At 48.5% G+C, this 26384-nt stretch overlaps 1 protein-coding gene across 14 annotated transcripts; it reads right to left on the bottom strand.

The window, feature by feature from the left end:
- Nucleotides 1-95: 95 nt before the first annotated feature.
- On the bottom strand, nt 96-26142 carry gpatch8 (G patch domain containing 8). Of its 14 annotated transcripts, XM_030089649.1 has the most exons (11): nt 26038-26054; nt 22105-22182; nt 21180-21215; nt 18178-18196; nt 14645-14717; nt 9502-9543; nt 6865-6932; nt 5942-6028; nt 5690-5833; nt 5467-5597; nt 96-5279 (listed from the first exon to the last, which is right to left on the bottom strand). In XM_030089649.1, the coding sequence occupies exons 7-11, from the start codon at nt 6889-6891 to the stop codon at nt 1385-1387; spliced, it is 4284 nt and encodes a 1427-aa protein (XP_029945509.1). In that variant the 5' UTR covers nt 6892-6932; nt 9502-9543; nt 14645-14717; nt 18178-18196; nt 21180-21215; nt 22105-22182; nt 26038-26054; the 3' UTR covers nt 96-1384. The 14 variants fall into 14 exon arrangements, with proteins under 14 accessions (XP_029945509.1, XP_029945508.1, XP_029945505.1 ...); XM_030089648.1 differs by having other exon boundaries at nt 21180-22182; nt 26038-26119; XM_030089645.1 differs by lacking the exon at nt 9502-9543.
- Nucleotides 26143-26384: the final 242 nt, after the last annotated feature.

Genomic DNA, 26384 nt, shown 5'->3' with positions numbered 1-26384 from the left:
CAATTCAGGCAAATGAAATGAAATCGTAAGAGTTTTCGGCTCTTTCCACTTTAAATTTCAGCGCTTGTTAGTTTTCACAGCTATAAAATCACAAGTGCGAGATACAAAACGTGGTTTATTAAGCTCATATTTACAAGTTACTGAGCAGAATACAGCACACTGGTGTACCATCCACAGTCCTCTCATCAAATCTAATCCAGGTTCATGAAATCCAACCCGTTAGATAAAGTACCTCGATGTTTCTTTGATCGCCATGTGGGGGAAACAAAGAAAAAAAAATCATGAATTCACGGTTTTATTGGCTGAAACAGAGTTTAGGGTTTTTGAAAAATACAGAGTTGCTCCTTTTGTTGACAGATCGTTACTGTTTTCAGTCTCAGGAGAGACGATTTAGGAACAACTCTGACAAAACACATCATGTGTCCACCCCCCCATCCGATAGTGTGACTCCTCTCCAATGTTAAGGTTAATCTACAGCAGATTTATTTACAAAAATACACAAAAGCCAAAACACCGCCCTTCTCCTGAAGAGCATCTTTTGGAAAATAATTTAAAAACAGAAAAATACAATTATTGCAGTATACTACAATCTTATTGTTAAACGATGCTGAAAGCACCATCTGGATGTACGTAGTTCAGTGCAATTCATTCAGAGGTACCCTCACCGCCGGGAACGCTCACACCCCCAACGTCACATGACCCCCCCCTCGTTCAGGCGGCTGTAATTCTCTCGGATGGTCGCGGGTGGGATTCTTCACATTACACACTGATATATGTACAACTTTACTGCATTACAAACTATTTCGAGACCAATAAAGAGCGAGTAGTCATATGAGAACATAAAGAGAGTATCAGTACAGTTAACGTCACACAGTCCAAACTCTTCATCGCTACAGCGAAAAAAAAAAACCCCAAAAAAACAAACACGTTTTCCTCCTTCACTAACGTGATACATAATTCCTTCTCTCTCCGCTTTGCGTCTCTTTGGCTGCCAGAATGAGCAGAAACTGTAACAATATCATTTCCATGAAGAAATGAGAGGAAAAATAGGGCTCCAGTGCTTCTCTAGACTTCTCTGGCGAGAGGAATATCGAGAGGAAGTCTCTTTAAATCTACACCCTGTTTGAAAAAATTCAGCAAAAACAAAAAACAAAACCTCATCAACTAGAAGAAAACGTTAGTGTCAACTGTGACGCTGGCGCAGGCCGCGGCGCCCTGTGGCTCCGCCTCTCTGCGCCGGGCAGGCTGGGAGGGCGGAGCTGAGGCTTCCCGCCTCGCTGCCCGCGTGCCGCAAAGGCTCCGCCCGAAAGCCCGAACCCGGCAGGTGGAGTCCTTCTTTTCCGGTGGCTGCGCGCTGTGAACTCGTCCTCGTCGCCGCCGCCGCTCAGGATCCGTGGTTCGGCGGATGCTGGAGGTCCTGCCCTGAGAAGATCGGGTGGAGGAGGGGGTGGAGCTGGAGGGCCGCCGCCGCCGCCGCCTGCGAGGGCCGGGGCGTGAAGAGGGTGGGGTAGAGCGCCGTGTGGGGGACGTGGTGGAGGGCGAGCGGCGTGTGGTGCAGCGCGGAGGCGGGGATGATGTGTATGGGCTGGCCGGACAGGAAGGCGGTGGGGTGGGCGGGGATCAGCCCGGCGTGGCCCAGGGAGTGTCCCAGAGAGTGGCCCAGCGACGGGCCCAGCGGCGACAGCGAGATGGGGGTGAGGTGGTGCTGGGGGATGTGGTGCACCTGGGCCAGCTGGGCGTGCGCGGGGTGCGGGTGGTGGGGGTGCGCCGGGTGGATGCCCATGGCGGCGGCGGTGGCGGCGTGGTGCTGGAGGATGGCGTGCTGCACCGTGGTGATGGACGTGCCCGACGCCACCGACACGGTGGGCTGCTGGATGTGGATCTGCTGCAGGGCCGGCGGGGGCGGCGCCGGGGCCAGGTTGGCCGCCGCCGCGGCAGCAGCGGCGGCGGCGGCGGCGGCCGAGGGGAACGTCTTGACCTGCTTGGCCAGGAGCTGCTGCTGGATGTGCTGCTGCGCCGCCTGCTGCAGCTTGCTGTACTTCTCCATCTCCTCGGGGGTGAAGGTGATGGGCTGGCTCTCCAGAGGCGCCAGGCCGTCCTCCTCCGCCTCCAGGCCGTCCTCCTCCATGCTGGGAGGCGGGTAGGCGGGGTAGGCGTGCATCGGGGGCTGCTGCTGCATGTCGGGCATGAGCGGCTCCATCATGGGGTTCTGGGTGGGGTCCTGCCCCGGCTCTCCCTGGTACTGGGGCATCATGATGGCGGGCTCCTGCTCGAACAGAGGCCGGGGTTCTGGGTGCGCCTGCTCCTCCGGGGCGGGCTGCTGCGTCTCCTCGGGGGCCGCCGCGCTCTGAGGGGCCTCCTCCACCTTCTGCACCGGCGGCGCCGGGGGCGGCGGAGGAGGGGGGAACTCCCGGATGGGTTCCACCAGGATGACCTCTCCGTCGGCCTCCGAGTCTTTCCCCGCTCCGGACTTCTCCCCGTCGTCGGGTCTGGTCAGCGGGATCACCGGTTTCTTTCCCGCCTGCAGCTTTCCAAAAAGCGGCAGCATGGCTTTGCTTCCCAGCGCCGGAGGAAGTTTGGGCCCAAAATATCCCTGCGGTGGGTCCTTGATCTTGATCCCGGATTTGCTCCCTGTGCCGGAATCGTCGGAAGTCTTTTTAGACTGAACCCTCTCCAGCAGCTGGCGAGCCGTGAGCGAGTTCTTCTGCTCGCCGGCGTCCCGGGAGCCGCCCGGCCTCAGGCCCAGCGAGCCGGACGAGTGCGCGTTCCGGTTCAGGCCTCGGGACGAGGAGGAGCGCGGCGACTGGGAGCGGTAGATGCGCGAGCGGTTGAAGTCTCTGCGGTGGGCGTCGCCGTCCCCCCGGCTCCGGGGGATCCGGCGGTGGGGGGAGCCCTTGTTGGAGCTGGACGAGCGGCTGGCGGAGCTGTGGCTCCGGCTGTAGCTGCGCCTCCAGGACCGGGCGCTGGTGCTGCGGCTCCAGCTGCTGGAGCTCCGCGAGCTGCTGCGGTGGTGCCGCCGGTGCCGCTTCCTGCGGCTGTAGCTGCGGGACCGGGACCGCGAGTCTTCCGAGGAGGAGGAGGAGTACTGGTGCCTCCTGGACCGCCGGCGGCTCCGGCTGCCCCGCCGCTCGTACTCGGAGTCCGACGAGCGCTTGGAGTGCCGCCGCCGCCGGCCCTCGGTGCTGTAGTCGCTGTAGCTGTCGGAGTAGCTGCGGCTGCGGTGGCTGTAGGCGCTGCTGCCCGCCGACGAGCGCTCCGAGCTGCTGGAGTAGGAGCGGCTGCGGGAGTTCTGGCCCCGGTGGTGGTGGCGGCGGCGGCTGCTCCCCCGCCGCTCCCCCCGCCTGGACGAGCGGCTGCAGGAGCGCCGGGACTCCTCGCTGTGGTGGCGCCGCTGCTCCCGCGGACTGGAGCGGTGGTGGCGGGAGCGCTGCGTGCTGGAGCCCCCTTCCTCTTCGCTCTCGCTGCTGGGGGGCCGGCCCGGGCCGGGGCTCTTCTGGGCCGAGGTGGAGCAGGAGGCACTTTGGGACGCGTTGGAGTCGTTCTTCGGCCGTTTCGGCCCGCTGTGCTCCTCCGACGAGTTGGCTTTATCTGCACTTTTTCCACTTCCTCCTTCCTCCGCTGTGGACTTGCAAGGCACTTCCTTGGCGGGACGCTTCCTCTTCCCCAGCTCTGTCCCCGTGCTGGCGGGGGCTCCGCCTCCTCCACCCGTCAGCTGGACGGAGGAAGCAGCTGCTTTATCTTCTGACTTTGGTTTGGCTTTGTCTTTATCTTCCCCCGTCGCCTCCTCTTGATCTGGAGCCTTGTTTTTGCTCTTCTTTCGTTTGTGTTTCTTCTTCTTCTTGGGTTTTTCCTGTGTCACCGCCGGCTCTCCTTCAGCAGCTTCCTCTCCTGCTGCTGCTTTTTCTTTTCCTTTGCGCTTTGAGTGCTTTGCGGACTTTTTGTGCTTCTTCTTCTTCTTTTTCTTCTTGGCACTGCTCCCAGTTGTGGCCTTCTGCTCCTCGCCCTCGTTCTTGCCGGGCTCTCCTTTCGGCGTTGCTTTGTCTTGGTCGGTGCTGGTTCCCGGTTTGGAGGCAGAATCCGCCTCAGCTGTGGGAACAGTTCCTTCTCTTCCCTTCTCGTCGGACTCTTCTCCGGCCTTCAGAGACTTTGCAGCTCTCCCGCCGCGCGCTCCTTTATTGCGGGACAGCTTGAAGTCAAAGTAGAGGGGATTGCAGCTGTAGGAGAGCGAGGGCTGAGCTTTAGTGAACTCGAGGAGCTCGGAGGGCCACTGCAGGGTGGTGCTCTCGTCTTTACTCAGGACGGGAAAGAAGGGGCCTGTGGGGATCTTAGGGCCGCTGTTTGAATCCACAGCATCTTGTGTGCTCTCTGCTTTAGGAGGGGATGAAACAGGTGCGTTAGAAGCTGCGTCTGTCGCACATGTCGAGGCCGCCTCCTCCTGCTCCTCCTCCTCCTCCACCTCCTCTGTTTTCACTTGAGGTGAAGGAGTCGTCGTCGTCGTCGTCGTCTCTGGCTCAGCGGTTGATGGGCCTTCTTCTTTTTCCGCCTTCGACTCCGCCTCGTTGGTTTCCATCAGTTCCGAGCTCTCTTCGGCCTTCTTCTCCTCGGGCGCCTCCTCCTCGTCCTCGTCGTCCTTGCTCTGGCACTGCTCCGACGCCTTCATGAACAGCAGAAACTGAAAGTGCGGCTTCACCCGGCAGTGGGCTGGAGGTATGTAGTGGTAGTACTGAGGCTCCTGGCCGGCATAGCCTTCCTCCTTTTTCATCATCATCTTCAGTTTGTTGAGCGTGGATGCCAGCGAGCCGCCGTCATCGGGCTGCTGCGTCTCCTCCGTCGCTGCCGCCACGCCGCCCGGCTCTCCTGCTTCGCTTCCTGCCGATGCTGCCTTCGGGCTGTCGGTGCCACAGATGGCTGTTTCCTCCTGGCCCGCAGGCTTCTCTCCCTCTTGGCCTTCCTCTTCCTCCATGGCCTCCTCTCCGTGGTCTGCGAACACGGCGGCCGCCGTCTCCAGCTTCACGGGGGCTTTCTTGGCGAACGAGAAGGACACGCTGACTTTGGACGCGGCGCTGGCGGTCGGAGACGACGAGGGGTTCTTCCCCAGGGAGAAGCTAATGGTCGGGCCGGGCTTTGGGGAGGATTGACCGCTTCTGTCTGCCAGCGATCCTTCCAGGACGCCATCTGTCAGCGCGGGACTCTCCAGGGTCACGCCGTCTATGTCCTCTGCTTTCTCCCCGTCCACGGCCACTGTGGTGGTTTTGAACATCGGTCCACTACCAGGGGTCCTGAAACACAAAGGAATTGTTTGTTTTTTCAACTGAAGCACTTTAACAGGAAAAACGATCGATGTGGTCCAAAATAAATCCCTTCATATCATCAAATAAATGAATGACCTTTCCAAACGCAGGAGCCAATAGCCAGTAAGTGCTGACTCTGTCCAGCAGAGGGCACTCCAGGAGTAAATTCTCTCACCGATCCTGTTGTTTCCTCTGCTCAGCCAGCTCGTGCAGCCGCCGCAGCATCTTTTCTTGCTTCTTCCCACCTTTCCGGGAACGGGACGACACGTTGCGGGCGAACTCTCTCTGCTTCAGCTCTTTCAGCCTCTGCATCACGAGAGGGAGAGACCGGATCAGTGTTTCAATACCCCTCTCGTCATTTTTCTATCACAGCTGGTGCTCGTCCAGAGCAGGAGTACCTGTTTGTGAGCGTGGTCGTAGGAGTTGATGTGGTTGTCAAACTCCTGGTGTTTGGTGTACTGTTTGTCACACAGCTCACAGTAGAAATTAGCCCGCAGGTCTTCCAGGGCCTTTGCAATGGCTTTCTCCTTTTCCATCTGGTCCTATTGTGAGAAACGGAAGTGAAAATGTAAGAAAAGAAGAGTGCGAGAAGCGTGTTGCCTTCAACGTCTTGATGACAGCGTTTCCCCGGTACAAACTGAAAGCCTCACCTTGTATTTCTGCCGCAGTTCCTCTGTGTCCTCCTTCTCGACCTCGAGCACTCTCCTCTTCTCTGTGGCATCCTCTGCATAGTCCAGCTGAAAAAGGACAAACACAGCAGTTAAAAACTCCGGCGCAACACACTCCTGAATAAACAAGAGCGGCTCAAATTCATCTAACATGACATTCAAAACGTTAACCCGTTGAAACCCGCGGTGACATTTGTGGCGTTTCCCCCTGTGGAGCCTGATGAGATGTGAGCGCACGTTTGATGATACAAAGCTGTGGAAAATTAAACGTTATCATGGTCCGTGACACTATGAAAGAGCAGGGGGAAGCATGTCTTACTAGACAAGAGAATAATTACTTTCAGTCTAATAAAATTACTCACAAAGTAGAAAGAAAAAAAAACTTTTAATGGAAGGAAAATCTAAACTTTGCAGTGTGAGCTCCTTCCCCATAGCCTGAATGTATCCACACTGACAGACTTGCATGTGGTGCGAGTCATGATGTGTTATCCTGGCATAACAATGTGTCAGCAGCTGCTGAAGCGTGACCGATAACCCCGGCCCGTGTTGAACAGCCCACAGAACAATGCTGCCGAGCTTTACATGGCTCGGGCTGAAACCTGGCACGGCGCACAGCGCGCCGGGTCGCTCAGGCGTACGGTTTCTGCCCGTGTACATCGATTTGATGCTCCCGGTGATTCTTCAAGAGGCTGTCTGGCTGGCAGCCACGGAGACCAGAAGATGAAGGATTGTTTTTCTCTTGAGCAGGAGACCGAGTGTAGCCAACTGGCACACGTCTTCACAGATGAACTGTGTCTTATATGTTATTTCCACTGAGCAATTATTGTGTTGAACGACGAGAAACCGACTTATTTTGCTGATACACTAGAAACAGAAGGTGATAACAGATGATGTCGGCCTCTTACCTCCATCTCCATCCGTCCCATCCCCATAACATCATACTTAAGGATGATGGGCACAGGGTCGGTGCGTCCTGAGGGGAAAGAGACAGAGAGAGGCCGAGGTGACTTTTTGAAACGGGGACCGAGGACCGACTCGGAGACAGCCTGCTTTTAGAGCATAGGGTGCTGGGGTTAGAGAATTTTTGCCTTGAAGTGCAAAGAGACCAGAAAGCTACAGTGAACCAAACGTCAGCCATTCTCACAGCTTACTGCGGCCACCAGCTACGGACCAACGGTTTCGGTTTCGGTTTGACGTGGCCGCTGCTCTGCATGCTGAATGAGTCGAATTTGCCGCTCTCTAATCCTGGTGAATTGAATGAAGATAAGGGCAGCAGGACGTTCGAGTCGTAGGTGTTACTACTGGGAGATAAATATGCCAGAAAACAAGCTTTGAGCTCGGTCTGTTTCTGTGTGCTTCGAGTGTCGTCGTGTCGCCCTTCCTTCATCTGTTCACGGCAGAATCCTGTTAAACCAGAATGCCAAGTTTATCAAGGACGCCACAGCTTGAGGGACTGTGTGTGGTGTTTGCGCATGTTGTGTGTGTGTGTGTGTGTGTTTGAGTGAGGAGAGTTGCACGAGGCCTGCGCAGCTGCACACTGATCCACTGCGACATCATCCTCCGTGAGGGGGGGGAGACAGATAATATTGGGAGGCGCATTGCATCATTTCATACTGTCTGCTCGCCGCCTGACCTTTTGCAAGTCCCCACTCACTGGCCTGAGGTCCACATGTGCTCCCTCGTCCCGGGCCCCTTTCCTCATCACCACTGCAAGCTCAAATATTTTCTTCCCATCTACTTTAAGCTCTTGTTACGTAAGCTGTGAAAAGGGCTGGATCAGAAGGAAATTAACTGTAGAAAAAAAAAATAAACAAACCAAAGACAACCAAAACAAAAAAAAAAAATAAAGAATGAAACATTAAAGATATATAAAAAAATATATATAAATCATAACTACTTTGGAGATTGACAAAGAATTGCTTAATCCACTCATAATCAGCCAAACAAAGCAGAGAGAAAGAGTCAAATCAAAAAAAGGACACAAGCACTGAACTACAGCGGAGTGACGTCACAGGCCAGGTATCGCCATGGTGACAGTGCAGGGATGGGGATACTTACCTGGTAAAACATGGGTATGAGTAGGAGGAGGAGGAGGAGGAGGAGGAGGAGGGGGAGGACAGACAGGTAGGTAGATAGAGAGAGATAGACAGGGGAATCTCAAAACAAAAAGGCATAAAGAAAAGAATTTGGACTAGTCTGCTGCTCCTGATGCCAGCCAGATACAAGAATCCATCTTACTGATAGTGATTATCAATTCAGTTTGTTTTCAGTTTTTTTTTTTTCCCCCCCCCTCCCACGTAGAAAACATTTGATCTGCTTTTGAATTTTCTCTGTATACCTTTGGGCGTATGGGAAAACTGCAGCACTGGGCTGAGACAGATCAGACAAATGGTTGTGATAGCTGCATCAAACGGTCAGTGGTTTAGATTGATTTTTAGCTCTTGTGTCTTTCAGCTCAAAAAACAAAAATGATAAGAGGTGCACCTTCCAATGCAGAGTCACAAGGCCGATTCTTTACAAATAAATCATCTAAGTCAGTTAATTTTTAAGACAGCACTTGGCTTGGTCCTTTTACAGGAGTTGCCAGTTAAGTCTGTGCATCTCAGCTGTTCCTCAGTCAACACTGAAACTAAACCGATTACAGTGTTTTGGTTTTGATGAGAAAGGGACTACCATAGCTGGTCTCGTGGAAACACTCGTCTAAAGCGTACGGCTGAATGCTCAAAAATCAAACGTAAGCACTCTTCTCAGATTCAAAACTTCATGGAAATAGGAATTCAAGAAGATTGTTCATGCAAATGCGCCGTCTTTGATTAACTGAGTCATCACAGCCCAGCGACGTGGAATCACGGCGGCGGCGGCGCTGCCTGGACTCTCAGTCCCACTGCAGTGTCTGTCAGCTGGGCAGGCCGGTTACTCAGTACCTAACCCTGACTGCGAGACTGAGCAAGAAAACCACTGATAGTGTGATTCCGGCATCACAGAGGTCGACTGCTGCACGTGTGCTTTTGTGGTCTTTTGTCAAAAAGCGGCAGAGGAGTAAAAGAAAACAGAAATAATAATAATAATAATAATAATAATAATGGTTTTGGTTTGTTAGCCAGCCACTGCAGTGGTCTGTCTGAATGGAGTCACGAGCCAGGCCCAGAATTAAAGATTAATGAACAATTACAGTCATCCCAAACTATCACCAATCTTTAGACACAGTGACAATACTTCCACATTACCCATTCCAGTGGAAAAGAAAGGGACCAGACAAAAAAACGGATGTGCATCTAAATCACAGGGTGTGAATCACAAGGTTTAAAAAAAAAAAACAAAAAAAAAACTGAAAGCAAACAAAATGACAATGTTCTAAGAGTAATACATATGCATGGTAATATACAAGCAGCAGAATGAGGACTAATACAGAGAATTTAAAGCCTATGTAGCATTGGTGCTCTGATGAGAGGAAAACAAAAACAAAACAAAAAAAAAAACAAAAAATGGGAGAAAATAAAAGAAACAAAAACAATTCAATTGGGGGATAAAATAACATTTACCACTAAGTTTACCATCAGCACAACATGGGCAGGATCAAATCGCTGTAAAAAAGAAACACCAATTGGTTAAGCAGGAAGATTGAGGCACATAGAGAAGGGAGGGTGGGGTTTGGGGGTGTGGTTGTGGGGTTTGGGGGGGGGGGCGGTCATTACCAGAGGGGCCGCCATGTGTCACCCCCTCCCCCTCCTCCACCCCCCTCATCCCTTCATTCAGGGCTAGGTGCTTACAGGGATTTCCTCTCACCGCTCCAACCCAACCACTGGTCCCAGTCCCCAGGCCCCTGAGCCTGGCATCGCCTTGCTTTCATGCCCCCCGAGGAACCGGACTGTCACCCCCTCCACACGCACGCCTTTTCCACTGCAGGAACTTAGAACCCGGGAGCTCGGCTCGCAGCCGTTACTGCAGGACCTGCCTCCGTTTCCACTGTCGACCCACAAAAACAGGAGAGGAGGAAAACGCAAGGCTGAACGTTGGCATCCCTATGGTGCTGCAGCAAGTGAAGAGGGGGGGGGGGTGTGCACTCAGCTCTGTTGCACGTGATTTATGCAAAGGTCAATAATAATGAGGATTACGAAAACCTGCAACTAAATACACACTGCGGCTGAACCTCTCGAAATCCTTTAACTCCCCAAATATCAACACTTCTATGCTATCGTGCGCTGAAAAGTCTGATTAAGGCGAGACTCAAGCGTAGCTTCTACATAGATTGAGATCTGTTCACATTCAGTTAACTAAGACTGGATTCTGAAGGTCAATAAGGTTGATTAAACCTCATTCTGAACACACCTAAAACTGCTGTGTGTGTGTGTCAAGTAGACAAAGCAAAGCTTTGCCCTACAAGTTCTCATAAGTTTCAAGTTCTGGGTGGCGCTCCGGGCTGCGGGTCATTAAGTTCCTGCAGTGTAAAAGCAGCTCAAGTACGGCGAACATAATGGACTCTCATATCAGTGAAAACCCCGCAATCTTTCACAATTTACCCGGGGCAGGCAAGAAGAAGAAGAAATAAAAAAAGAAATCCCATCTGATAAGGACTTTTGGAGGAGCTGGAGTGGGTGAGGGAATGACCAAAAACAGCCAAGTTTCTGATGGTATGTCGGCTCCGACAGGTGGCCAGTAAAAGGAGGCGTACTGTCTGAAAAATTCATGAATCTAGAGTTGGATTTTAACTACCCCCACCCCCCACCCCCCATCACTGCAAAAATACGCAGTCCGAGTGGATCGATGCCTCCAGGAACGACCACCATTTTCCCCCCTGTGAGCCTTTTGCCTCGCAGACGCTTGTCAGCCCAGTTAGCAAATCTCCCTGAGATTCTTTCATTTCCTCACTAGCCTGCAGCCAGCAAGCTCATTTTGGGATGTGCTTAACCCCAGAACAAGTGAACACAAGACACACACAAAATGTACCTGAGGGAAGAGCCAGCAAGGCTTTGAGCAGTGCTTAGAGTGGGTCGTGTGCAGCCGTCGCAAGTGCAATCTCGACTTGAAGTGCAATTGAATATGTGACGCTGAGCGGGGCATTAAATTTCCCTGTCAGGTGAGAGTTGCGTGCGCTACCTCCAACACTGCTTAAAGCCCCAGGTGATTGACAGTTTGAGGCAGGCAGGAGTGCACTTCTGGGACAAACATGCTGTGCAGTAGGGGCAAAGAAACGAGGGGAGGATGGGAGCCTGTAACCATGGGGACAGAGACACTCGGGGTGTAAAAGGGTGGAGAGGCTGTCCCTGTAAGTTGACTGTATGGCCCGGTCAGTAGCACACACACACACACGCACGCGCACGCACACGCACACGTGTCTCAGTCCCACATAATGACCACACACACATACACACACAAGTTTCACAGGTTTGGAGGTAGAAACAGGCAAACAAGCAAAGGGGAGAAAACTTGGTCTACTCTGCAAGCCATTCAAAGACTGAGCCGTGGTTACAGCCAATCAGATTACCCGACAGCAGCCACGGAAACTCAAAGAGAGAAAAAAAACCAACAAAAAAACAAAAAAACAAATCTAAAATATGTAGAGATGATGATTCTAAGACGGGATGAAATCATGGCTTCTAAATCTACCTTGATTTCAATGGATCTTTGTTCTTTGTTCAAATCGAAGCACTTTGCTCTTAAAGCGTATTGAAATAAAGGTTTAGTGATTATGAAGCAAAGAGGAGGAAGCTGACAGAGGCCATTAGCCTATGATACACTGTAAAAGGGGTGTTACACTGAGGTCAACTGCAGACTGGGAGAAAGAAAACGCACCCGCGCGCGCACACACACACACACACGCGCACACACACACTGACATACAGAGGGGATCCAACAAACCTTACCTAAAAGGGGCAAAAGGGACAAAAGAAGAATAAGAACAAAGTCAATACAGTGAAAAACTTAAAAAGGGGACACAATGCTTTCACTTCAAATATCTTCTTGTAAGGAGGACAGGAAAGGAGAGGAAGATTACAATGATTATCCAGCAGACTTCGACAGGAGGGTTGCTGTGGTGCAGTGGTGTTTGTGAGCGGACGCCTGTGTGCGCGCGTCCAAATTTGAGCGGAGATAGCGGGGCTCCAACACTGGGCCATTAATTCCTACACAACAACTGGACACAATTTGCCGCAGTCTCATCTGCCCACAAAGCAGGATTGCTTATGTAACCACATGAGTGGTGCCAGCGGCAAAAACAAGAGCACAGTCAGCCCCTGCTACTTGTTCTCTCCTCCGCACAAAGCACACACATCCTTATCGCATCAAATAGATCCGCCATTCAGCTGTTCGAGGCCACGTGGAAAACAAAAAGACAGCAGCGACGGACACCGAATGCTAAGCCGGGAATCTTTTGGCCGCGTCTTAAAAGTGGACGGCCTTCCCATGGTCGGCTCCGGTCCCTGGCTACAGCGGAGCTGAGAATACCTACGAGACGACGCGGGGGAACCAACGCCTTATATGTGCATGAAAGAGAGGTGCTGGAGCAGCGACCGCACGGCTCAGGAAGCAGAATGTCCCTGCAGGATCACCCGTTCACACGCCGGAGAGACGAGGCACGCTCACCTGATAACCAAACGTTATTCTACTTCACTGCTGTAAACCACAACCACAAGTTTCTGGTGTCTGATATGTCACATTGCTGAGAATGTCCAGGTCCAGAACAACAAACAGGTTACGCACATGGCAGACTTTCCATAATCTAACTATGCTCTCGACAAATCCAGTTAGGCAGCATCCATCTGGACACGCATTTCTCTATCTCTTGCCGTTCAAGCTGTACATTTCTGCAATTACTGCAAGTGCCGTACAACCCCCCCCCCCACCACCACCAACACCACCTCCATGCGTGGGGCTGCAATGTGTGCGTAGCATGTGCTGGATATACAGCACTGCAGAGGGAGCAGTCAGGTTCTCATTAAAACGCTGATATTGAGAACAGATGCCACTGCCGGGGCTGAAAGGGAGAGCAGTGCACTTGAGCAAGATCTGCTAGTGAGCAACAAAGAGAGAGCGAGAGACAAATAGATCCAAATGGCAAGAATGCTACGGATGCAGAGGGCAGAAATGTCCACGTTAAGCCAGCCTAAATGCAGAAGGTTATGCAGAGAAACTGGTTCCATGTTTGAAGCGGACCCTGCCAGTCGTGATATCACTTGCGGACAATGCTTTACGTCATGCGCTCTGGACGGAGTTCACGGATGGGCGAGGCTCCAGGGAGAGGCGGAGGAAGAGTCAGAAAGTCAGAGAAAAAACGGAGATAGTGATGGGAACAGGAAACCCAGCGAGGGGACAGGAAGGAGCTGCGTGGAAACATGCCAAGGCTCTGCACCACAGCCTCGGAGCCAATGAGCACAGCAGGGTTGAGCTAATGAGGCGCAAACGTCAGCCAAGGCCGACCCACACACTCAGCTGTGCTCAGTCTTGTACCTCTCGGAGCGCGTCAATATCACCCGGGCCATTCAGTTTGAGAGAAAAGCCGAGAGGACGTCACGTCTTAAAGGAATAATTGAATTTGCAGAGCTTACATTACAGCCGTGCACTAAAAAACACTAAATCTTACCCTGGAGGAGAAAATTCTTGGAAAAAACAGCATATGGAGGTTTTCCAGCGCTTTGGATGATAGATGGGACTTGGACCACAAGCAATTCTAGGTTAAATCACCATTCAGGTGATTTCTTACGCACTGGTAGCACAGTAAGACAAAACATGTTTAAAGACCTATCAGACACCAAATTGCTGCATCATCACTGATCACTAAACCTGATTTTGGGTGAACAGGACTCGCGCTGTGTCCGCGGCGACGGTAATTTATCGGGAATGTGCAGCGAACGCGAAGTGATTGTCAAACGCGGCGTCTGCCCAGGGGACGCCGTGTGGCGCCGCACGCCAAATTCAAAACAACAAGAATTAAACCAGGTTTAAGTCTGTTACCGGATGATGCAAATGAAAAAAAAAAAAAAAAACAACAAATTTACACTGACTCCACAAAAACTTTGAGTAAACAGCCGTTCGAATCCAGACCAGACCTGAGAACTACCGGCTGATCGGAGCGCTTTACGCACAGCCATGTTGGAACGTCGTGCCTGAGGGCGTTTTCAGAGTTAACCTTCATTAGGCGCTTCAGCGCCCGCCCAGAAAAAAAGAAAAACACGCTACTATTCCAACTAAAAGGGCATTTTGCTTCCTGTAACCAAGACATAAAGCCAAACATGTAAACTGATCGGATTGTTATCGGTCGGGGACTCAGGATGACGTCCGGAGAAGAAACAACCAACAGCGAGCCCTCGGGGCAACAAGCAGACCGCCACAGCGTGCTCATAACCACACGGATCCCGTTCCCTTTCATCTACCCAGCCCCGGGGTCGTTCCTCCCAGGAACACTTTCTCGAGTTTTCAAGTTGGAGGGAAGAGCAGCAGAAGGACAACAAGAAGAAATGGTATGACCTTTAAATAATAGTCCATTTTATCCAGCAACAGACACAAAGGAAGAGGTCAGAAAAAGTATGTGGAGAGAACAGGATATCTGCTAGTACACAGAAAAAAAAAAAGAAAAAGAAAAGAAAAAAAAAATTAGAAATGGGAAGGGGAAAGAAAATGGCATACGGTAGAGTCTGAGTTTCAACAGCATCAATTCAACAAGAGGGGCGCGACAGAGAGCGTCCTTACCCTGCATGGTTTTGCCAAGGCCTTGCCCCAACTTCCAGCCATGTTTCTGAAGCAGCCGGTGCCCGATGTTATCCTGGCAGAGAGAACAGAGGAGAAAAAAACCAAAAATATTCCAATAATAAGAGGAGCTTTACCCCGTGGGCACGGGTCAAAGTGACAAGACAAACAAACAAAATAAAACACTCAGATCACGCTATCGTCATAAGCACAACCACCACCACCATCACCATCGTCATTATCGTCATCACCTACAGCGTGTAACAATCAGTGTCTTCCAGCACAAGGAAGTGATAAGGGCGGCTGGGGAGGGGCGGGGCGGGAGGGAGACTCGGAGGGAGGGGAGGATTGCCGCTATGATAAATACATGAGGCGCTATGTGGCTTGTAAACTAGCAGATATCCTTCTACAGGAGGAGTGAAGTTGAAATACCTATATTTTCCAGGCAAGAGCAATCCTAAATGTTTCTGATGGTACAAAAGAGTGCACACTGATTTACATCTGCAGTCTAAGTTAGGAGGAGGAGGAGGAGGAAGACGAGGAGGAGGAAGAGGGCAATATATGTATCACACACATACATATATGAACTACTGAAGAGCAAGGTCGTAGTACACAAATAAAAGTGACACAGAACAGGTATGGAAATCTAGCATTAACGAAAAAAATAAAACAAAGACCAGAAACTCCAAGCTTGCTGTGATTCCGTAACCATGACGAGGGGGGAGCACCATGAAGCATACGCAACTGTCACAAAATTATATAGCGAGAGGAAGAGACAGACGTGGAGCTGGTGGGCCTTGGATTACCATTACAAGGCCCAGGGTGAACGGAGAATGCATGTGTGAGGAGGAGGGGGGGAGGTATGTGGGTGTGCAGGTGAAGAGAGGGACACAGTGTGTGCATGTAGCCCCAGGAGAGATGCTAAAAATAGCTGCTGTGAATGTTTTTGGACGCCTCCAGCCTCTCTGATCTGCTGTCGCTTGTCAGATCCCAATCATGTTCACACTTTTTATTTTAAAACCTGATTAGACATGTGGGGTTTTTTTTTTTATTTAAATCTTACAGATGACCGTAGCATTACGAAGACACGCTTTACAGACTAGATGGCTTTTCTGTTGTTTATGACATTACTGTTCTTAAACAGTCACTGTACACGAGGCTCTGTTCTGTCACACTAAAATACATGAGAATAAAACAAATACTTCCAGCAGGGTGAGACTAGTGCAAAGTTTCCATGGTGTATTCAGGCTCAATATGGTGCATTAGCTTCCGGAAGCCTTTATCTTCAGCAGTGCTAAATGGGAAGCAGGTTATTGCAAGTCATTGTCTTTATAGGCAGGGTTATCTTCTCAGATTGGGCATGATCGCTGCATTTCCAGGTAAATGCAGTCAAATTGGCTTGAGCATGGCTAATAGCTCCAACAGCAGCAGCTGTCATTCAGTGCAGGCTAATATCCAGATGAAACCTTTTTTTTTTTTTCCTAACGAAGCTTAAAATATACCTCGTTCTGATTTCCTGACAAGATGCTTTGGTTTTACAAGACTACAGAATGCAGTCCACTGTAGCCTTGACTAGTACTAGTTAAGTAGACCTGACAGCTGCAATTAGGCCATCTACTTTAAGAAGTTGTTTTTTTTTTTTTTTTATAAATTACGTGATCAACAATGCAGACAAGATCCGGCCATTAACAAATAACCCAAGAAAGCATGAGAGGAGTGCAAGAACATACACAGCAGAGATCCCGAGCACACTGTGGGGCTAAATGTGCATGTCGGAGACCATTATATCACTAGTATGAGTCAGCAAGGAAACGAAAACATTAAGTGAAATGCAAGACCGTCCCACCACTACACACTACAGTACATCCTCAGGCACGAATAAACAGGAAACGATGAGATTTCTTAATAAGCAGTGTTGTTCTGTTGTGATTATAACTATTCCAGGCTTTGTCTAACATTCACCAGAGTGCTGCATTCTACAAAAAAAAAATAAAGAGAGACCATACAAACCAAACAAAAAGGATATTTATAATCACAAAGAGATTGACATCAACTTTCACAAACAGAAGGTGAAGGGGTTGGAACCAAAAAAAAAGAAGAAAAAAAAAAACCAGCATGCAGCTTTTTGTTAAAGAGTTTTAACAAAAAGGGTCGTCGGTGTTAGTAGCGCACTGTGAATGGCACACATACAGAGGGGGTGTTGGGGGTGGGGGGGCTGTGGGTTGGTGGTGGTGGGGGGGGGGGTGGAGGGCGGGTTAACACAACTGCAACTGGTGTTAGTCTCAGGTGGATCAGGCACAGAGAGGAAGGTGATGGCTCAACAGGGCTCGATTAGCTTCTCTTTGACAAGAGGAAGGTTGGGAGGAGAGGGGCAGGACGGAGCAGGCTGAGCCATGGTGAGGGCGAGGTTTTTTTTTTTGGGGGGGAGCGGGGGTGTGGAGGTGAGCTGAGCTTGTATGGGTTAGTGCATGTGAAGGGGAATGGTAGTCTCACACACACAGCATACACACTGCATCTCCGCCCATCAGGTTGCAATTGGAATGGATTTATTTCTTTATTTTTTTTTTTACAGAGTTGGTATTTCGACGCAAACTGTTGCCTCCCTTTGCCCTATTTTACTTTCCTGGAAGAATAAACTATGTCAGCTGTAAACACATTGAAAGGCCACTTCACCACCATGTTGACTAAAGAAATTTATTCAAATTATCTGGCTGGCATTTTCCTCCGGCTCTCTGAAAAGAGGTGGAGGCGCCCTGCTTCCAGCCTCTCTCTCTCTTTTTTTTTTTTTTTTTGTATTTACTTCTTGCGTGTTTGAGCTGCTGAGCCGTCTCTGTGCGACTGCCAGATCCTCTCCGCTGTGGGATGATACCAGACAGGAATCTAAGCTGAGCCTCACGTGTTCGGAGACGACATCGACGGATCCCTGCACATCACTCTGAGTAACTTGTTGCTCGTCATATTTAAGAGGGCATTTCTTCTTTATCTGGCACATGCGGCGCCCTCCCCAACTTTAGCGTGTAGGGGGGAGCGCTGCAGAATCTGCTGCAGTGAAGCGCCACTGCTGGCACTGACATTGGGCTTCATTCTGTCCTTTGCAGCAGGATTATGCTGCAATGAAGCTCCGCACATGAGCACCTATCGATTTGGGAGAATTAGCCGATCTGTGAGGCTGGAAGATAGAAGAAGAAACTCCTCCTGTTTGCTGGCTTGTTTATTTATTTTTTTTTCCCCCAGCAAAGTCAGGCCAAGGACAACATAAGTATAAACCTCTGCAAGGTTGCAAGATTCAGGCCCTGGATTAAAAAAAGTTCTCATGCTTTTCTGAGCTTTCCAAACAGGAAGGCGAGGCTGGACGAGGCAACAGTTGCAGCAGTTCAGAGATGGGCTCAGTGGAGGTCAGAGGGCGGAGATGAGGCGCAGGCTGAGTGTCGAACGACAGATGGGTGCACCAAAAAGAATAGACAGACGGACGGATGAAAGCAACGACGGCGAGTCCAACAGCAGTGCAAGTGGAGTGAAGGCATTTCCATACGAACCTGGCTTTAAAATACTGGGCTGTCAAAAAAACAGTCACACGTGACACAACGTAAGAAACCGGCCAAACGCTTTCAACTGCAATTCTGCTAGCTTCTCTAGATCTTAAAAAAACACAAAATCTCTTTCTGCTCTTAAACAAACATAACACTGTGTACAAACAGAAAAGGTAGGCATTTCAATAAAATCCACCAACTGACTGTTAATACAAGAGAAAGAAAAAAAAAAATAGAAAATGTTAACCAAACAAAAGAGATTTACAAGAGGGGGTGGGGTTTTCTTTTTTTACAAGGTGTGCAATGTGCAGCCATTGGCACAATGCATGGTAAAAGATATGGAGAAGGAAAGTGATATGCAGGGGACCCCACCTAGAGACCTCAGAGGATTCGGTATTATTGATCTCGTCTGTGAAAACCTTTAACGGCGCTGGATGCATGTTTGTTTGTCCCTGTCTGGACTCACTCAGACGACTCCGTGCAACGGCAAATCCTGAATTTACTTTAAGTTTGTGTAAGTCCGCACATTTTGCTGACTATTTTCCACCCTGAAAAACATAAAGGTCATTCTGCAGAGTCTTGGCGGATGTGCAGAACGACAGCTGCTCCCATATTTTAGCAGCTCTGTGCATTCCTGCAGTGCATAGCCACTGCAAGTGAAAACAACTCCCTTGGTTCCTCAAAAGATAAACGCCAGAAAGGGGGAAAAAAAAGGCCCTTTTATTACCCCTCGTGCATGACAGCAGGTGTTGATGTGTCAGATTAAATGTGGAGGATTTGAAGGCTTTAATAGGTACGAGATGGTTTAAAAAAAAAAAAAAGAAGAGAGAGAGAGAAAATTAAAAAAATGAATCACAGAGAGGCAAATTCTGATTATTTGCTGAAACTTCATACAACAATACAAAAATACTTACCTCCTCTTTCTGAAGCCCCATTTCAAGGACTGGAAATTTAGCAAAGTGTCGTTAAGTGAGATGATCAATCTACTTCTCCATATTATTCCTACCAGTTAGATTTTAATCACTCCAGCCAATTCAAAAATCCCACTAAGATTTTTACCAACACTCCATCTTACAACGCTTCGAAATAAATGTCCCATGAGATGTTTAAGAAATTCTATGGATCTCCTTACCAACTGCAAGATGACAGCTGTAACTGTGAGATTTCATCCAAAAGGAGCGGCTGTTTTTCCTAAAATATCCTTTCAGGTTTTGGATATTGCATCAATAATAATCACATGTGAATATTAGATTTCTGAAAATACACAACAGCCTTGAGGTTTGTGCGTTTCTCAGATTAGTGGTGTGTTTATGTGGTTTCTGTGGCTCTGAGGCTGCCCGCTGCATATCGCTCTGGCACTGGGTCAGGTAAGGAGGAGGGGGAGGGGAGGGGGGAGGTAGGATGGAAGGTTTGAGGGGACCAGAGAGGGACAACAGAAGTCGGGAGGAATGAGTCTGGGAGAAACAACTGCAGTAGTGATTAAGACAGAGAGTGTTTAGAGGAAATCGTACTGAATGCTACCAAGTTAACACATGCAATGCAAAAAACAGTGTTAAGAGAGAAAAACAGCAGAGACCAAAAGGGGAAAGACAGGAAGAGAAAAAAGATCCCAATAAAGTACCACAGACCTCTAGCTGCCTATAGATCACACACAGTAAGTGGCAGGGGAGGGGGTCCGAGAGGCTGGGCCGAAGCACTGAAGCGCTGGTGGACAGCTGCCGCAAACCCCGCCACCTCAGAGGTCTGCACTGGGGTGACGGGGACAGACTGAAAACACGGTGACTGGATTCAACATGTCATGTGACACCGAGTAAACAGCTTGACATAAGTTGGTTGTGATTGGAATTCCATCACTTGATATTAAACCTGCTGTCAAGTGTTTGTAGCACTAAGCTGCTGATTGCCTGCTTTTAAACTTCAATGCTGGCATATCTAAAGGTTATCACAGCTCTTCAGAATGTAAAATGTTAGCGGTAATTCATGTCTGCTGCCTTGTGAATAATAATTTTTTAAAAAAAAGTCAGGCGTCTTCATTTTTATGTTCTGAAAACCATCATTGAGATTTTTGACGTGATGCGGTTGCTTCTTTTTCCACGGGCGTCTGGACTGGGATGCTGCAGCGCAGCCCTCGACACCCCTCCACAGATAATAGCGCAGGAGCAACGTCGCCGCTCAAGCCAGGTGAGAAGGCCGCCTCTCTCTTACTGCTCTCCCTCTCCACTGCCCAGGCACACGGGGAACTTCAAGGATATATTCATGTTCAGGGTTAAGGGAATCATAGCTTTGACATTAAAAAAATAGAAACATCAGGGTACAAATACAAGTGCATGTAAATGTCACTTAGTTGACTGAACTTCCTCTTACTGTTTAAAACATCTTAACATCCATTCATAGCTCCCATCTTCACTGGTTTAAGTAATAAAGTAGCTATCAAAGTTAATTTATCCTTTTAGATGTGATTTTAAATACATTTAATAGCCTTTATTTATTTTACAAATTACTCACCGCCATTTAAAACCACTTATTGTTCCAATAAACGACCTAAAATTCGCGCGCTGCTCTTTAACCTGCCTGCTTTGCAAAAGGCGTCCTGACAACGCTAAAAGGAGAGGTGGCTTGACAGTGTGGAGCTGAGAGGAGCTGGGGCCTGCTCACCGCACGGCTTCAGAGACTGAACGAGAGGGGGGAAGAGACAGACGGAAGAGAGCTGCCTGCGCTATTATCCATGTGCCTCTTCAGCAAAAAATGCAGTCCCAGTTGCACAAGCACCATGCCAGCACAGAATGACAGAGGGTACTGTACACCGAATCACTGTGTAGTAGGGAGGGAGCGAGAGAAATAGAGGTAGATGGAAAGTGTGACAAGAGAGAGAGAGAGGGAGAGAGAGAGAGAGAGAGGAAGAGAGAGAGAAAATGAGAGAGAGAGAGAGAGAGAGAGAGAGAGAGAGTCAGAAGCGTTACAAGGACCCTAAAGATAGGAGTAAGAAAGCAGAGCGTGCAAATACAAACCGGGTCATTGCTGCTTAGCTAATAGGGGCCAATTCGCTGCAGGAGAGAAATGTCGAACACCCCAAGTTGTGTACAATAAGATAACTGTCCTATAGACACAAACACTAAACACTAACACAGAAATTCTAAAGCTACATAGACACACACGCGCGCACGCAAACGCACTCAAACACAAATGTAACCATTCACACCATCTGATGTGCTCTAGCTTGTTTGCTAAATGGGGTGGAATAAGCACTGCCCTGCTTCACATAAACAGCTGCAAAATAATCAGATACCTGAATGTAAACTCTTTCTAATCTGCATGTTTTCAATCACTTAATAACTTTCATTTTCCCAGCATGAGTCTACATGATTTCATGAATGATAAAGAAAGTTCACTGAATACCATCAGAGAAAGACTGAAGGTTGCACAATGTCTGTGCGGTGTCCTCGCTCTAGACAGCTGTTTCAAAAAGAGATAAAGCTTTTCGTGTTTTCTTTGAATGAGATTAAAACTGGATGGACGGCTCGGCGATTTGGATGACAGTGCTTCGTCCACCCCATGCTTTTTAAAAGTCATCTTGTCTCACAGTGCTATGATGGCTAACAATGGCTCATGACAGGCTGATACAGACATCTGACGTTTATCTATGAGCTCTTCATCAAACACAAACATCTAGCATTTACTTGATAATTTTAACTAATCACACGGGAGATGGAGTAGGCAGAGGACATGGGGAGTTGGAGGGACTTAAAGGGTATTAATGGACATGAGACAGGTGATTCTACAGGTTAGGTGGCAAGTGTGTTCAAGAAAACACTGGATGCGTCTACACGGACAGTATGAATGGAGTCAAAAGGTGTGGTTCTTATTCCTCCCTGGACCAATCATATCCACTCTCACAGCTGGTCCAATGGTGCAGATTGATGGATGCGGCCTTACCGATTCGATGGGCTTGTCCAGGGACGCCTGCTCCAGCTCCAACTGGCCCTCTTCATACTGGTCAAAGTGATTCCCACCCTGCGAGACACGGTTCAGCGTTTATTCAGGGAGCGGTGCCAACTGAAACAACACTACTCTGATAAGCCCTGAATGGAATGCAAAAACAATAATTGGTAGTGTTGAAGTAATCACTTTCTGCTCTAATTGACATCCATCCTTGGGGGAAAAAAAAATGTGAAGAATTATAATGAGCACAAGAAACATTGACTTTTTAGAATGAGACACTGATTGGCTTCATTTTCAAAACAATGAGGCAGCGCTGTATGAGGAGGAGGATGACCTGCCTGTCATCTGCACTGAATGACAGCCAATCACACATAATGAACAGAACGACCCAGAACAGAGTCATGTTCACAGAGAGACGTCACCATCTCTACTGGACAAGAGGGGCGTCTTATGTCTAGCCATCCATCTACGATGCTTCTTCATCCCGCTCGGGGTGACCAAGCGGTGGGATCGATCCCATCGTTCAGTCAGTAAAGGCAAGTTACAATCTGGATGGGTCACTAATCCACTGGCCAAACTCAGACATACTAACAGCACTAATATAAGGCCATCCTGTCACATCATGGATAAATTATCACAACATACAATGAGATATAAAGAATAATCAATATTTCAAGAAATATAAAGAAAAATCCACAATGCAACTATGCAGTTCTTCACTCCTTTCACATTTTCATTTATTCCGATGAGGATTTGAAGCCGTCATGACAAAAACATAAGTTGGCAGTGCGGACTTCTTTCTGTTTATTTGTTCCAACAGTGAATGCAGACTTCCTCGGGATATTTATTGTCCCAAATTGCAGCACAAACTGAGCATTTATATTGAAGCCCACGTCCTGGGTGGGATGGAGTGTGAGTAATGGGATCACTGATCTGACCGAAGGTGGGAGTTGAGGGAACAGTTTCAGCTCTGTGACAGATGGCTTCCTCTCTTCGGCAGCAGAGGAGAGACGAAGGTCATGTTTGTGATGCTTTCTACTAACCCGCACACAAGCAGAAATCTCTCACTTCATTCAAATATATTGCATCGTGTTACATTATTTACTTGACACTAGCTGCTATTTTTGCACACCTACAAACGAGTTTACAGAGTGGGGCATTTGCATTGAATTGATTTTTTTCTTAAAGTTTGCTGTACATTCAGGGTAATCTTGGGAATTGTAATGTAAAGCATTTTTGAAAAAGACAATGCTTAAGTGCTCTGACAATACAGTGGCATTAGCTTTACCCATGCAGTAGCTTTAACCGCTGCACTCTCTGGGGAATCTGGTTTCGCAAAGATAAGCAATTGTTCACATGGGCCCACCATAATGAGGTGATTTGATGCCACACTGGCAGTCATTAATTCCGATGAAACAGGACCCTGCATCAGCATGAGTGAAGCCGGGGATTATGAGGAGGGGAGCTGCTGGGGGAAGAGCAATGCATTTATTTATGGGCAAATCGATGGCTCCCTTCTCCTCCGCCCTCATCTCTTCTCCTCCTGACTTTCTGCTCAGACCACTTAATGTGCTTTCAGCACCGCTCCGGCCCACCACTGTGACTTCTTATTTCCCCTCATACCTCAGACTGCACAAACGCCTTAAAAATGCTGCATAGAAATGATCCCTGCACTATCTTTTTCCAATTGCCATTTGTGCTACATCAGCTGAGAGGAGCCCATGTACCACATTAAGAAACCAGAGAGCTAGTGCTTGTCTGCAGGTGCTCATAAATGGCTTTGTATTTTCCTACATCTGAGAACATACCAGAGCTTCAACAACAAAGTGAATCAATAAAGGGGGACTGCACTGTGTGGCTGCATGTGCCTTGGATATTACCTAGACCATCTGTGGGTGTTTCCTGAGCTCTGTTGCTTGGCTGCCAGCTCAAATCCATGGTGTCAGAGAGAAACTTTCTGAATACTGAGCATATGAATGCCTTCACAGCCGATCTCACACACAAGAGCTCCACTGTGCTGAATTGGAGCTCCTTGCAACACACTCATTCAGACCACACAGTGATTTAGCTCTCACTGGCAAAACAGCTGAAAACAGAATTCCCCGGGCAACAGCAAGAAATTTCACCAACTGCTTGCCATTCACACTGTTAAAACTTCAATGTGTGTCACTGCATGTGTGGAAACTTTTCCTGAAAACATCGGACACTTTAGATACAGCTACAAAATTGACAAAGTTGAACACTGTTCTTTAAGAGCCCATCTTGAACAAACCATAAAGCACATTCTTATGGAAAAGCACTTACACATCTGTTGCTGGGTGCATAAGGGAAAGGGCACTATATCACTGAGATGTAAGGCATAGGAATGAAGCAAATAAAGTCAGGCATTTCCCTCAGGATACCCATTCAAATTCCTAATCTTTAGTAGGCTGAGCGTGACCACTGACACAACAACTCTTTTTCTTTGCTACAATATGTTGGGAAGACAACAAGAAGCAATGTCTTTTACATTGACACACATTTTGGCCATCAAATATGCTTGCAGTTTCCAAATTTAAATTTGTGTTGACGTTTGCGCGGCACAGTATCATCACTCCTCTAAACAGACAATGCAATGTGCGAAAAGCTGCTTCCTCGATTCACAGTTTGGCAGCGATTTTGAAGTCACACACCAGCCTGTACTGTATTCAAGAATGGAAGGAGAGTTGTAACTTTTGGAGGACACTATGTGACAGACAGCATGTGCGGCAGGATGACATCTGAGGTGCGAATTATCACATTGCAGCTCGAGTATCCCCAAACCAGACATCAATTCACAATTACAATGACGGCTGCTGAACCAGTTCTGTCAGTTCTGTTTCAATGGCGGATGACTACACAGGCCAACGAGGAAAGCAAGGGTTAAGAACCAGTCTGGGGGCTTTAGAGAATCAAAGGTTGCTGAACACAGAGAGGAAGCATGATGTCAACTGTTTAACTTAACACAAACTACTTAAGATAAATGTGAGTGTGTTTACATTTGCAATCACACTACCGACTATCCACTTAGGAATAAGTTTATTCTACAGTCTAGTCAGTTATAGTGGGATTTACTGGGTGCGGTCTGTAGATCACAGATAAGAAAAAAAAAAGTAGTGAAATTGAGTCACTCAGCTCAAAAACTACAGCAAAAGGGCCGCATCACAAAACAAGGCTATTGCTATTTAATTATCCAACGGTGGTTACATTAATACAAATTATGAGTGACTTGAAATGTTGCAAAACATTTGATTTCTTGTCATCTCATAGCTGATTCGGTTTAAAACAATGCACTGCAAGACAACCACAACAATAACGCGTGGTCCAAACAAGCATTTGGAAAATGGGGGAAAAGGCACATTTAGTGCAATTTAAAGCAAACAGCGATCAACAAAATAACTGACCAAGGCAACACTTTCTGTGCTTTGCAGCAGATAGAATAAGTGTCAGAAATGTCACTGTCACTGCTAATATCAACATGCTAAGTAGCTTTTGAGCTGTCAAAATGATGCAGCCATTTCTGCGAGTTAATGTGCGCACAGGCTAAGCTACATGCTAGCCCGCTATCCATCGTTAGCATATGTCGATAAATAACGAGTAAACCCAAGGTCACAAGCCAGCGCGTTTCACGGTGGACTCGGTTAAGCTGCCGCGTGCTTATGAAGGCCACGGTAACCGGAGCGGGTTGTTATTGAAGCTGGCGGCCGGTGACATGAGTCAAATATAGGACGTTAGGGAAGTTCATCTGAAAAGAGCCGCAGTTAGCATAGTTAGCTTGCAGTGCTAGCTAGCGGAGCTAACCCCAAATGCGGCCGGCGGTTAGCTCCAAACTCAGGCTCCGCGCGCGGCGTTCAAACATCCCGGCGCGTGAGAATAAGTTGAAATGACCGGACGTTTAAGATGCATTACCTGGAAATCACGCTCTTCGTTGAACCTAGAAAATCTGTCGGCCATTTTCTGAAGGCAGCAGCAGCTTCTGTGCTCGCTCCGTGTGTGTGAGTGTGTGTGTGTGTGTGTGAGTGTGTGTGTGTGTGTGTGTGTGTGTGTGTGTGTGTGAGTCCGTCAGAGGAGCGCGGTGAACGGGAGACAGGAGACGCGCGCCCCGCACCGAGCGGCGCACAGCCGCACACTCCACCACCGACTCTTCATCACCATTTACACACAACATTTAGCAAACAGTAATACAATGTTAATTAATGAAACAAAATATTAGATGCGTGGTAAAATGTTACACTTTTTTTAATTGTAAAACTATC

This window comes from Salarias fasciatus, chromosome 4 (genome assembly GCF_902148845.1).
Source record: "Salarias fasciatus chromosome 4, fSalaFa1.1, whole genome shotgun sequence".
NCBI classification, from domain to species: domain Eukaryota; kingdom Metazoa; phylum Chordata; class Actinopteri; order Blenniiformes; family Blenniidae; genus Salarias; species Salarias fasciatus.
This window is presented reverse-complemented; position numbering and strand designations above follow the sequence as displayed.